At 43.4% G+C, this 14383-nt stretch overlaps 1 protein-coding gene across 1 annotated transcript in view; it reads right to left on the bottom strand.

Annotated features, from left to right (window-relative positions):
* The window catches only part of GRK5 (G protein-coupled receptor kinase 5), a 46191-nt gene that overhangs the window by 7315 nt on the left and 24493 nt on the right, over positions 1 to 14383 (bottom strand). Inside the window, exons 2-8 of the mRNA XM_089683356.1 lie at positions 9306 to 9401; positions 6063 to 6175; positions 4871 to 4948; positions 3988 to 4088; positions 2513 to 2605; positions 2371 to 2434; positions 687 to 827 (exon numbers count right to left, since the gene is read on the bottom strand). Of these exons, the coding sequence (XP_089539482.1) occupies positions 687 to 827; positions 2371 to 2434; positions 2513 to 2605; positions 3988 to 4088; positions 4871 to 4948; positions 6063 to 6175; positions 9306 to 9401 (686 nt within the window). The remainder of the gene's footprint in view (positions 1 to 686; positions 828 to 2370; positions 2435 to 2512; positions 2606 to 3987; positions 4089 to 4870; positions 4949 to 6062; positions 6176 to 9305; positions 9402 to 14383) is intronic.

Below are 14383 nucleotides of genomic sequence, written 5' to 3'. Positions count from 1 at the left end.
TGAGCGATATTATCATACCATATAGATGAATATATTCTTGCTGCATCCACCAACTGCTTGTTGGTGATACAAACCTGAAGGGCAGCAACCTTGTGCTGATCACACCATAAACATGTGGCCACCTCTTGAGGAGGTTCAGGCGCACCAAATCTACACACATGCTAGCAATTGTCCCTTCATTTCCTTCTTTACATCCAACATTGCAACAGGTATGTGTGAAATATGAATTGCCTGTGAGGCTCTAAAGCATGAAAATCAGATTTTCACTTTGCATTGCACTCTGTGTATTCCAAACACATAGTTAAGGCATGTCCATTGACCTAGTTACTGAATATTTGATACAGCCTTAATTCAAAGCATTACTGAATTTATATTTTCATGATATAAATTAAACAAAATATCTAATTCTCCAGCTGTCCTTGATCGGGTCAAAATGTGGTTGCACAGACCATTCTTATTTCAGGTAATTGTGATAAATGAATTTTGGAAAGTTCTCATGTATCCAGGTCACAGTATAGCTAGTAGTAAACTTGTTTTATAATGTTGAGGGCGTTTCATAGCTTATGCAATGAGTGTGATAAATGAGGCATAGTAAAGGGTTCTTACTCAATCTGTCCTCCTCGGCTGCTCTCTATGTCCACCATGTACGACCGTTCACAATCTAGAGAACTGTGCCAGATCCTTACCACAAATCTGCTGGTCACTTTTTCCAGGATCTGCTTCTCATTCAGTGCCATTGACTCGCCCTTCCTCTTCTTAATTCTCTTCTTCTCTAAGCGCTTACAGGCATACATTTTCCCTGTGGCACGTACTTGACACGCACACACCTGCCAATTACAATGTCCATTTAGTGTATGTCTGTCCTGCATGCCTGTCAGCAAACTTTCACCTTCATGGGATGTATCACAGAGTCATTTATGAGGATGTCTGAATAAGCAGTGTGGGGGCTTTTATAACACTATAAACTTGTTGTTCCGCACTTAGCTGCAATTTAAAGGTTACAGCCAGAAGCCTGTACAGTGTACATGGATTATTCCACTTGCTTCATCACCAACGCCTCATCTATCCACAAGAAAATCCAAGGAAAGTTCCATCACCTATTGCCCTCCGATCACCCACCAGCGACGTGGACTCCCAAATGTCTCCGACTTTGTTATCTGACTCCCAAACCCCCTTTCCCAGGTAGGACTGCTCATATATTTGTGTGAAGTATTGTAAAACAGGAAATTCTCATCAAACTAGAAGATATTTTATGATAAATGCTGCCGATGTACTGTGCAAAGACTTCCCTTGTATCACATGTACCTGATGATATCTGGGGTTCATTGTGGAGTCTGAGGAAGGTGGGGACACTAGATGGTCAGTTCAATGGAAAGTGGGGACACTAAAGGCTCAGTTCCATGTGAAGGTGGGGACACTGCAGGGTCAGTTCCATGGAAAGGTGAGGACACTGGAGGGTCAGTTCCAAGGGAAGGTGGGGACACTGGAGGGTCAGTTCCATGGGAAGGTGAAGATAATTGAGGGTCAGTTCCATGGGAAGGTGGGGACACTGGAGGGTCAGTTCCATGGGAAGGTGAAGACAATTGAGGGTCAGTTCCATGGGAAGGTGAAGACAATTGAGGGTCAGGTCCATGGGAAGGTGAAGACACTGGAGGTTCAGTTCCATAGGAAGGTGGGGACACTAGAGGCTCAGTTCTAAGAGAAGCTGGGGACACTGGAGGGTCAGTTCCATGGGAGGTGTGAAACCTAAAGGGTCAGTTCCATGTGAAGGTGGGGACACTAGAGGATCAGTTTTATGGGAAGGTGGGGACACTAGAGGGTAAGTTAAATGTGAAGGTGGGGACACTGAAGGGTCAGTTCCATGGGAAAGTGGGGACACTAGAAGGTTGGGAAACTAGAGGGTCAGTTCCATGGGAAAACTGGGACACTAGAGGATCAGTTCCTTTGGAAGGTGAGGGCACACGAGAGGTTAATTTTTATAACATCCTATCACACATAATTTACTACATGCAAATAACAATTGATTTTGGCAGTGTTTTGTATGTAAGATCCAATTCACAAAAACAATTGCCTAAATTTGCTTTTGTCTTGTAAAATTTGTGAGGTTCTATAAGACATCTATTTTGGAAATGTGGATATAAAACATCTCTATGATATGAAATAAGGACACATGACAAATAAAGGATTTCAACAGTAAAAGTTCCTGCATGTTTTTTTTTTGTAAGAATTATTTATATTAAGTGATGTTCTGATGAACTCATTACTGTGAGATACAACAACAAACAATGGCCCATGCATACTCCTCCCCTTCCCCTAACCATGAATACCAATGGATATGTCCCCTGCAATACGAAGATTACTGGAACTCACCTCTCCAAAACCACCTTTTCCAAGAACTCGGTACTGACGAAATGTATTCTTTGTCACTGGCTGCCTAAAAGATAAGAGGATCCTCAGTACTGATCATGACATTGATTTGGTAATCACAGAAGACAGTACTCAGGACACCTACCTCTCCAGCCATTTCCACTGCAGGAATCGGTCAAAGTACATGCTGGACAGATAACACTGGAAGGGCTCTCCACTTAGAAAATCGTAGACAGACCTGGAAAACCGTTGTCACTTTACAGAGCAGAACTACAACTACAATTATTAGTACATTCGATTATCACCATTGTTAGTACTTCATATTATCACTGTGATTAGTGACCTAAGTGCTGATTTGCAGGGATAAAACCCTAAATGTTATCTGTGTACTCTACAGTACAGGATGGGGGCTGACATGTGTGCACTGCTGCACTGCCCTATATACTCAACATAGTGTGTGGAAGGAACCATTTCCAATGTCAGGGTGGGTCATGTGAAACTTCATATACAGTGTGTACGAGGGAGCCATTTGAAGTGTCACTGCAGGTCATGTGACACTTCAAATAGAACAGTGTATGGAGGAGGCATCTATAGTGGTGGTCAGTGTGCGGGAGGGGTCATCTGTAGTGACTATGTGATACATGTGACATTTCATATATTTCAGTGTGAATGGAGCTGTCTGTAGTGACAGGGTAGGTCAAGAGACCGAAGACCTGAGGCTGTCCATGCATCGGCCAAAAACCTCCCCCCACTGCTGTACATCCAGCCCCACTAATCTTAACCGCACTGCCAAGCACAAGACCCCAAATCTGTCCTCCACTGCAATACATTATGCCCCACTATTCCTTTCCCCACTGACATAGATCCAACCTCACCAGCCCCCCCCCCCCCCCCCCACTGCTATACATTCAGCCTAACCAATCCATTTCCCCGCTGCCACACAGCCTGCCTCACCAATCCTTCCCCTACTACCAAACATCCAGTCCCACCGTTTCTACCCAACACTACCGTACCTCCAGCTACAGCAATCACTCACCTGCTGCTATACATTGAGCTCTGACAATCCCTTCCCCACTGCCATACATCCAGCCCTACTTATCCATTCCCAACTGCCGTATACCAAGTGCCACTAATCCTTCTTCCAACACTGTACATCCAATCTCACCAATCCTTTCCCCACTACTGCACATCCAACCCCACCAATTCCTCACCCACTGTTCTAAATCTAGTCCCATCACTCTGTCCCTCAATGCTGTACAGCCAACCCCATCAATCTCTCCATCATTGTTGTACATCCAGCCCCACCAATCACTCACCCAATGGCAGACATCCAGCCCTAACAATCCCTTCCCCAGTGCCATACATCCAACCCCACCAAACCATTTTCCCGCTCCTGTAAACCCAGCCTCGCCAATCCTTTCCCTACTACTGTACATCCAACCCCAACAATCCCTCCCCTACTGTCATACAATTAGCCCCACCAATCTATCCCTCACTGCTGTACAGTCAGTCCCACCAATCCTTCCCTATTGCTGTAAATCCAACCCCACCAATCCCTCCCCCTTGCTGTACATCCAAGCCTACCAATTACTCCCCAACTGCTGATATAATGTCACTTACTTGGCACAGTTAGAGAAAAGCTCTTTGTATGGGCTGATTTCCAGTTTCTCTTCCATCTGATGTACAATATCTTGTCCAACTTCAGATACATAAACTGGAGACTGCAGAAAAGCAAATCAAGCTGCAGAATTACTGACAGAATTTCAAAGCATACGCATCTTTTATAGCATATTGTGACCCTACACTTTCATCTCCAGCCAGTTGTTCACAGGCATATATACACATCTTCCTGCTACATTGTGCCTGCACTGCTGTCCCCGCCATCCTTGTACCAGTGTTATCTGGTCCATTTTTCTACATTGTTAAAGCCCTTTTCATGTAATCTGCATCTTCAGGATATTCATTTCATACCAAACGTATGCTAGCCAATGATGCCAGCACTCCTTTTCGTCATTTGCCTGAAAGGTACAGACAAAGCAAGGAATAGTTCAAATATCTGTACCAAAATCTTCTGTGTCTGGAGCACACAGGTAAATATTTACATGAAAACATCCTAAACTGTGTGACTGCAGGACACATAATTAATTTCCAGTGACTAAGGATCGTCAAGCCAGGCTTTGGGTTAATGTTGATGATGTTCTGCAGCAAGGAACACAAACTGGACCATAGTGATTTCACATCCATTGTTCTAAACGTGTTCCATCATAGCACTATAGTTATGGTTAATACATAGCATATTACAGGGAAATAACTCTCTGGACCTTCTATATGAAGGTATTTGTGAAAAGAACTGTGGGCATCACAGCCACCAGATCAGAAACTTCTTTTAGAAGAAACTACACAATCTGGTTATCCTGTCCTATTATAGGCATCTTCCTACAGTCAGCCATGGACAGAACAAGACTTGTCTGCAGCAAGTATGTCAGTTAATCTGCCAATTTACCTCCGGGGTGAGGAACTTCAGAATAATCTCCCTTCCCTTTTCTCCTAGTTTTTCATCCGGTGTAACTTCATACTCTGCCTGGAGAGGAAACCAAACAGATGATAAATATGAGCTATACAGACCAATTCCACATGTGGTCATAGAAATCAAGTAAAAGAGGAAACAAAATGGGGATATAAAGGTATGAAATAGTATGAGAATGGATAAGAGATACAAGGGAATACAATAGAATGCTGCGTTAGAAGCATGTAGTGAAAGAATGGAGGGATGTTGGATAAAGGGTAAGAGGATGATGGTGGGGTGGGGCAAGGAGGGTAAAAGCAGTGTGATAGAGGGAAGGTGGATGGAGGGTAGAAGGAGTGTGACGGAGAGATGGGTGATGGAGGATAGAAGGAATGTGATGGAGGGAAGGTAAAAGGAGGGTAGAAGGAATGTGATGGAGGGATGGGGGATGGATGGTAGAAGGAGTGTGATGGAGGGACAGGGGGTGGAGCGTAAGAGGAGTGTAATGGTGGGATGGTGGATGAAGGGTAAGAGCAGTGTGATGGAGAGATGGTGGGTGGAAGGTAAGAGGAGTGTGAAGGAGGGAAGGTGGATGGAAGGTAGAAGGAGTGTGCTGGAGGGATGGGGAATGGAGGGTTGAAGGAATGTGATGGAGGGAAGGTAGAAGGAATGTGATGGAGGGATGGGGGATGGAGGGCAGAAGGAGTGTGAAGAAGGGGCAGGGGGTGGAGAGTAAGAGGAGTGTAATGGTGGGATGGTATATGAAGGGTAAGAGCAGTGTGATGGAGGGATGGTGGATGGAAGGTAAAAGGAGTGTGATGGAGGGAAGGTGGATGGAAGTTAAAAGGAGTGTGATGGAGGGATGGTGGATGGAAGGTAAAAGGAGTGTGATGGAGGGAAGGTGGATGGAAGGTAAAAGGAGTGTGATGGAGGGATGGTGGATGGAAGGTAAAAGGACACTGATGGAGGGTAGAAGGAGTGTGATGAAGGGACGGGGTGGAGCATAAGAGGAGTGTAATGGTGGGATGGTGAATGGTAAGAGGAGTGTGATGGGAAGGTAGGAGGAGCACAATGGAAAGATGAATGGAGAGGCAAATGACAGAGGGATGGTGGAAAAGAAGTGACTATTGAGGGTGAATGCAAAGGTTTGCTCCCAGGAACCTTCTGAGCTGCATTCCATTTGTCTTACCACAGTATCTAGGAAGTCAATGAGACACTGGAGCTCTAGCTGCGTCTGACAGAACTGGCGGAAGAGGAACCTCCCAATTGGCTGCTTCTCACACAGGTTATAATAATCTTTTTCTACAAGACAGTTACCATCATTACGATTTTCTTATAAATGAACATTGGCTGTACAAACAATATTACACAACAATGTGATCACATTAGCCGAACCTGCACTGAAAGGAACATGGGGACTTCCATTTTTGACCTCCTTCTAAGTATGCTAAGCTGCCTGGCAGTCTCTTGTTTTACAGTCACTGACATGGAACAAGCATGCTTTTAAATATATGTTTGGAGTGTGGGAGGAAACCGGAGTACCTGGAGGAAAACCATGTAGGCACAGAAGGAACATGCAAACTCCAGGCAGATGGTGCCATAGTTGGGATTCGAACTGACAATCCTAGTACTGCCTGGCGGAAGTGCTAACCATTTAGCCACTGTGCTGCCCAATACCTCACATGTGTGGTGCAACTGCTGTTTATGTAAGGGTGCGGGACAAATACGTGTGTTCCCCTTTGCACGTGAGCACGAGGGGTGGGGGCACTTAAAAATATTTTTTTCATTTTATCCTTTTTTCTTTACATTGTTTCTTTAAAAAAATTTGTATCTCTTTTATTGCTCTCACAAGTAATGTAAACATCACTTGTGCCAGCAATATACAGTGACATGAGATGCTCCTGGTACCTTTCATAAGCTTTTTTGGGTGTGGTTTGATTGTGGGCAAGGACACGGGCCCCATGATTTCCTATTGCCCGGGGTCATCATGAGTTGTTCATCCACCCCTGGTGGCAGGTACTCTTTATGGAGAGTTCTGGGGTCTATTAGACCCCAGATGTCTCCTCTGTCCTAAAAGCATCTGATAACTCTGTGATCAGTGTGATAAAATGCTTTCAAGGTTTAAAAATGGTGCTATTCACTTCCGGGGAAACTGGGAGTGACGACAATACTCAAAGCTTCCAGTTTCCTATACCACAGAGCTTATCGGAGACCTCTCGGTCCCTCATGGGCTCTATGGTAAGCCGGCGTAACCGCCAGCTTAAGTTCCTGGATCTCTAGTGGGACGGAGATCACAGAGAGGCACAGGCGGGAGCCGAAAAAAAAAACAATTCTGGGATGATGCCTGCAGTTGTAGGCATCATCCTGGTATACCACTTGAAACCCATAATATATATGTACATTTGCGGGTCTCCAAGTGCATATATTAGGGACAAAGATCCAAGTATTTTACATCACACCAAGCATAATACAGCTTACCCACCCTCTCCATCACGACCAACAACGCCACCATCAGTCCCACCCCGCAAGCCAAAGTCCTAGGTGTCACTCTAGAATTCAAATCTGTCCTTCCAGCCCCATGTCCAATCATTGGCAAACTCATGCAGACTCCACCTCCGCAACATCTCCAAAATACGTCCGTTCCTAACCTCAGACACTACTAACCAACTCATTCACTCCCTTATCATCTCACGTCTGGACTACTGCAACTCCCTTCTCACCGGCCTACCTCATCACAGACTATCCCCGCTTCAGTCTATCCTGAACTCAGCGGCCAGACTCATCCACCTTACCAACCGCTCCGCTTCTGCCACCCCCCTCTGTCATTCCCTCCATTGGCTTCCGATTGCCCAACGCATTAAATTCAAACTACTAACATTGATGTACAAAGCCATTCATAACATTGCCCCAAACTACCTTACTGACCTGATACCCAAATACCACCCAACCCGTACTCTTCGCTCCTCACAAAACCTCCTACTTTCTAGCTCCCTGGTCTCCTCCTCCCACGCCCGACTGCAGGACTTCTCCAGGACTTCCCCCATCCTCTGGATCTCACTACCCCCAATCCATCAGACTGTCACCTACCCTCCTCACCTTTAGGCGCACCCTGAAAACCCATCTCTTCAGGGAAGCCTACCCCACCCTCACCTAACAGCCAATCTCCTCTACTCCTCCTACCACTCCAACCCTCACAGCCACTTCCTCCTGTACCACTATCCCCTCCCTCCTAGATTGTAAGCTCGAAAGAGCAGGGCCCTCGAACCCCTTGTGTATTGTTTTGTTACTGTATTGTCTCGTGTACTGTCCCCCACTATAATGTACAGCGCTGAGCAAACTTTTTGGAGCTATATAAACCCTGTATAATAATAATAATAATAATAATACTGTAGGTATACACTCCACTGCTGAATCACGCCAACAAAAATCCATGCATATACAGTATATAGGTACCTATTGAATAATTGTATATATACACCTAATACAACTCTAATGTAAAGCATTTTTCTCATGTGCTGTGCTTACTCTATATATTTAAAATGATTATACAGATTTATACACAGTGGAGAGGTTTCATCACCCTAAAAAAGAATCTATTGTTGGTTGCTGAATGGTGTATATAATAATGGTGCACAGACCCTCATTACTAATTACTGGAACAAGCATGCTGCTTAACAAAATCAGAGCAAAGTGCTGGCCTGCATACGGATTCCAGTTCAGTGAAGCATTGATACCACTGACTGAACATCACAAGCCAGGCAAGCAGCATTTTCAAATGGGGGTCAGCAGATTCCGTATTGTCTGTTTACAGTTTTCATATGCAGTGAGAGAATGTCCGTTTACAGCGGCACCACTGCAAATTAATGCAACTACACAAATTTCACCAACAGAAAATTACATTGAACAGGGAGAAGGCTATTATTTTTTGCACCCGGGGGGCCTCAGGGCTTTTCTGATGTTTTGAGGATTGTTCACACTGTTTGGTGACCTGCATTTTTCTGCACTGGATAAACGCAGGTCACCAACAATTGTTTTCTATGTGCCCCATGCACACAACACTGGTGTGATGTGCAATGCATTGCAGTGTGGAAAAATGCAGCATGTCGCCTTAGATGGCATCGCAAGTAACCACACAGCAGTGCAACACACCACTACCAATGTGACACTTCACATAAAGTTGAAAGAATAAAACAAAGCATTTTACAGTGTAGGTCACGGGTGTCAAACTGGCGGCCCTCCAGCTGTTGCCAAACTACAAGTCCCATGAGGCATTGCAAGATTGACAGTTACAAGCATGACTTCCAAAGGTAGAGGTATGATGGGACTTGTAGTTTGGCAACAGCTGGAGGGCCACCAGTTTGACAACCCTGGTGTAGGCTAATGTGAACATAAGTTACCAACATTCACTGGAGACCCCACAGTGGGCACTCACCTATACTTCTCCGGAGTTCCTCACACTGGCTGATGTGTGGAAACCTCAGAATTTCCTTCCACTTCTTACTCTTCCCCTTCCGTTTTCCACCGCCCCCTGGGAAGAAATAAGAGTTCAAATAAAGTCAAACCATTGCATACATTTCATGAGGAGTTGCAAAAAGCAAAGTCTAGTAACAATGGAAAATGATTGGTGGATTATTGGTCTTGTTAGAATTCTGTATACAGTATGGTCCTACAGAACAGACAGTGCACAGGCCACATGTACTTTTCTGCTGCTTCACTGCAACAAGGAAACAGGAAACTGTATTCAGAGAAAGACATAGAGTATACCATAGATGCAGCTACCAACTTATAAACACTGCCATCTGCTGGTTGAAGAATATATCTCTACTGAATACTGATGTAGCTGTTGCACAAAATACATGAACATTGTATTCCAACAGTTCTTATACCAAATTATCAAAAAATTAACACCACGGGTGTGATTCTTCATATATTCTCTATGTACATTCAGCTATTATGTTTTATTCAGGTGTGAAAACTCAAAATATTTGGGTAGGCTGTGAAGAAGAGATGGCTGGGCCAAAAGATGTGAAGGCTCAAAAGTGATATTTAATGTTACATTTCCAGTCAGATAATGAGGTTATTAAAGTGGCATTGAGGTCAAAAATTAAAAAATAAAATTGACAGGCAGCTTTTTTACCCCAGTGGTCTCTTCTGTCATAAATGCCTCTCCCGGCCTGTCAGTGGTAATGCAATCTGAGCAGTGCATGCGCAGCTCGGACTACATGTACAACACCATCTCTGTGCTTTTATGGAGTGACTTCCGTGTGTATGCGGGAGTGACGTCATAGTGGCCTGGCCATTGAAATGGTGGGAGAGAGCAAACCCAGAAGGAATACTGGGAGAAGATGAATGAGCCCCCACTGGGTAGGGAGAAAATAAGATCAGCATTAGGAAGAGGTATCTATTAAGGAGGGAAACAGTAGGTTACCCCTTACAGGGTGTCTCCTCTGTCAGCATCCTGGAAGAGTCTCCCACTGACACCCAGAAATCTCTACAGACATTTGGAGGTTGCAGTGTGAACGAGCTATAACCTTCTCCTAGGATGACCTGCAACCTACAGTATGAATTTCTATTGCTGTAAGGCTGCATTCACATTGGCGTTTTAGGCCGGTGTGAATTGTAGCGGCAGGAAACTTCTGATTCCTGCTGCGGCTCTCAGCGGGTTGGTGTGCCTGCCAGGCCCATTCATGATAATGACAGGTTGCCAGCGGCTACAGCCATTCGCGGCTGTACAGACAGCCAGTGATTACCTGCAGTGATCGCCGCTGGACGCACACACAAAATGTGTGCAGCACTAATCACTGTAGGCAATGGCTGGCTACACAGGTAAACTGCCAATGTGAATGTAGCCTAATATTACTACTGGAAAATGCCTTGCGGACAAACGGTGCCCCCTTCTGCCTGAACAAGTGTGTAACTTTTGACATATGTGGTGCCATTGCAGTCAATTTCTACAATATAGACAAAGTTTAAAGCATAACTTCACTCTCTCAGTCAACATTAACTAGTTATAATCCTTATGCTGCCAGCATTAGTAAATCAATAGGAAAGTATATCATATTAACTTGTTTTAAACTTTTTTTCTTTTTACATTTCTTCAGTTACTTTCTGGTTTCCATGCCTAGGCAAATGAATTTCATACATCCCAGGAGTCTTCAGGAGCGTCTTTCTCAGCTAAGCACAGCCTTCTGCCTGTATGCCTGAGCTAAGGGCAGATGGATTCCTGGAACTAAATGCTACATGAATCATCTGCCCTTACTTTAGATAGCCACGGCCAGAAATTCTTGGGAGGTGTTTTTCAAAGTGATTTCTCATCAAAATAAAGCATGGACACATGGATGGACGGGGGAGTTTGCTTTGATTATTAAAAATGAATGAAATAGTGGTTTTGGTTTGTGGTGCTTTAAGTGTCCATGCATGTTTAGTCAATTCTCAGGTACACTGGTCAGGCCCCACTTATGAGTATCTCCAACCAGCACCATGTGATTGATCTCTCCATGTGTCCGCTATCACAGTAGAGCACAGGTAAGAATGATGGCCTACTTACGGTAAGGTGCCTTGTCGACGCAAGTATGATTGCATGAATCAGGGAAGTCAAAAGCTATGCAACCTGGAGATACAAACTATAGTGGGTCACCTAAGGAGAATTGTGCACTGATTGGTGGTCACAAAGTTTGATAAAGTGTGCACACATTGGCACTATCATTGTTCACTGTATTGAAAATACTACACTATATGAGACTTAATATTTTTTGGAGAGCAATTTATCATGAAAGAAGAAGAGTGAAAAAGGAGTCATTTACAAGATTCATCCCCCCTTTAATAAAGCGAGCATTTTTGATTGGAGGGTAAGAGTAGGAGTGATGGATTGAGAGTGATGGCACATGGTTTTGGCACTATTATAGCGCTTTTAGAAGAGTGTAATATATATTTGATTCATTGCATTTAAAAGATAATGCACTATATGCGATTTATATTTTTTTGCATGAGGAGTTAATACTCTATGAAAGCAGGAAGAGGAGCACACTGTTTTTGTCACACATGAATAGGACATTTAAAATATTTACGGTGAGAACTTTGGAAGAATGGAAGGACTTTCTACATACTGTGATTAAGAACTTTTTGATTCAATACCAATATGAACGCTGGGTTCTTCTTTATATTATAGCTTCCTAAGGGGGAAGTAATATCCTGCGACTGTGAATTTTATTTGTTTTATTAATTTTATTTGTATTTGTGGATATTTTGAGATTAGTGATTGAGGTCTGTCCTAGTTTTGAATCCTACATATAGTTTATAACCTACCACCTATATCGGGCAGCAGAAACATAGGAAATGTCAATAGTGGATGATCACAGAAGTGACAACAGCAAACACATCAACTCAAAGTGCACAGAAGGCAAAGATAAACCCCTTCAGTACCAAGAAAATCATGTGGATACAACCAATAGAATGAATGTAATCTTCAACAGTCATCTAACCACTAATGTTGCCATGTCAGAAAAAAAAAATCCAAGACTGTAAAAGACTTATTATGAGAACGTGGAACATACAGAGTATGAATCAAGGTAAATTAGACGTAGTGAAGATATAACTGGACCGTTTACAAAGATGAAGGAAAAGTCAAACGTGTTTATCATCAAACCCCGGCTGAGATTGACAAGATCTGCAAGCTGGATATACTGCTAGTGGCTGGTGACTGGAATGTCAAGGTAGGAAATGAGAAGGAATGAAATACTGTTGGACAACATGGCCTTGGAAACAGAAAGGAAGCAGGAGAAAGATGAGTTTCTGTGACTACAATGACCCAGTCATTACTATTACATTCTTTAACAAAGCAATATCTATATACCAGGACATCACCAGATGGACTTGTTCAAATCCAGGGCTTTTTTTTTCAGACAACAGGTGCAGGAACTCTCCCTGTCCAAGTTAGCCCTTGTTTCTGCCCCCTACCCACCTCTGACCACTGTTTCTGGTTCCACCCCCTCCCTGCACAGCCCTTTTAGAGAATACAGAACCAAGTATTATTTTGTGGCGCTAAGTAATTTAATGGAAAAAATAGATCCCCTGTAGCCAGCAACAATAGACCTCATCCAGCAACAATAGAACCCCCCCCAGCAAGAATGGATCTACCCTCCAGCAATCAGCAATAATAGACCCCTCTCTCAACAGTAGATCCATCTCATCAACAGCTAACACCCCAGCAACAATAGATCCCCCGCCAGCATCAGTAGACCTCCTTAGCACCATAGACCCCCCTCCACAACAGCATATCCCCAGCAGCCAGCATTAATGGACCCTGTAACACACCCCACCATCCCTTACCATTACATACATTCAGTGCTGGAGGTGCCGGAACTGCGTTCCCTGAAAAAAAAGCCTTGGTCAAATCAAACAGACTATATTCTCTGTGCCAATGATGAAAGAGCTCAATTTTAAAAATAAACACGTGGTTTGGATTGTGGAGGAGATCATGAACTGTTAAAGGGGCAACCTTCACACCAACTTGGAGAAAAGCAAAACTGTGAAGGTGATTTACTAAAATTGGTGCACACAGAATCTGGGAAGCTGTGCATAGTAACCAGCTTCTAACTTCGGCTTGTTCAATTAAGCTTTGACAATAAAACCTAGAAGCCGATTGGTTTACTATACAGAGCTGCACCAGATTCTTATGTTCACATCAGTCCAGCCAGACTGATGTGAATTGAATTTGTTTCTATCAAGAGCCCCCTCTTTGGAATATATGTGCCTTGACTACCTTAACTACCATGCTTTCTTTTTAGTGATTTACTTACATTGAGTCTGGATGGTTCCCCATTGGGAAGTTGGTCCTTCTATTTTAAGATGATGTATACAAGACCATTGGCTGTTTACTGAATGTACCTGAATTTCCCACCCGAGAGGCAGTGGCTTCACCTTGGTCTACTCATTTGCACCTCCATGGGCAACATGCGCATGCTTTGAATTCCTCTCTACCCTACTGATTGATATTACTATATTAAAGATTAAGAGTGGGTTCCAGTGTACTGATTCTGTCACATGCGCTGTTGAACAAGGATTCTTGAAACTCGTCGAGTCCACATGTGGATTGTAATCGGAATCTTTGCATGTTGTGAACCCCTATGTTGAGAGTAATTTTTAATGTTTTGTAATAGATTTTTAATGGTACATAATAAAAAAAAGAGTTGTTTTTATGGTACATACAAAGTCCATGACTACATATTTTGTTCATATTTGCACATAACTGAATTATAGATCACGTTTCAAGAAATTACCAAAAATTAATGAGAGAAAAACTTGGACAAAGTAAAAAAGACCAATAAATTGAAGCGGATGACAGGGGATACAGTGAAATTTGCTCAGAAGTTAAGAGAAGCCAAAAGACGAAAAAGATGAAAATCTTGTATAACAGAAGAAATGAAATGTACATTCCAAAGAGCTGCCAGGAAGGATAAAGATCAATATTACGTCAACATTTGTGGGGATTGAAGATGGAAATAAATCTGA

The sequence above is a fragment of the Staurois parvus genome, unplaced genomic scaffold (genome assembly GCF_062004578.1).
Source record: "Staurois parvus isolate SC_StPar_1 unplaced genomic scaffold, SC_StPar_1.0 ptg000307l, whole genome shotgun sequence".
NCBI lineage: Eukaryota > Metazoa > Chordata > Amphibia > Anura > Ranidae > Staurois > Staurois parvus.
This window is presented reverse-complemented; position numbering and strand designations above follow the sequence as displayed.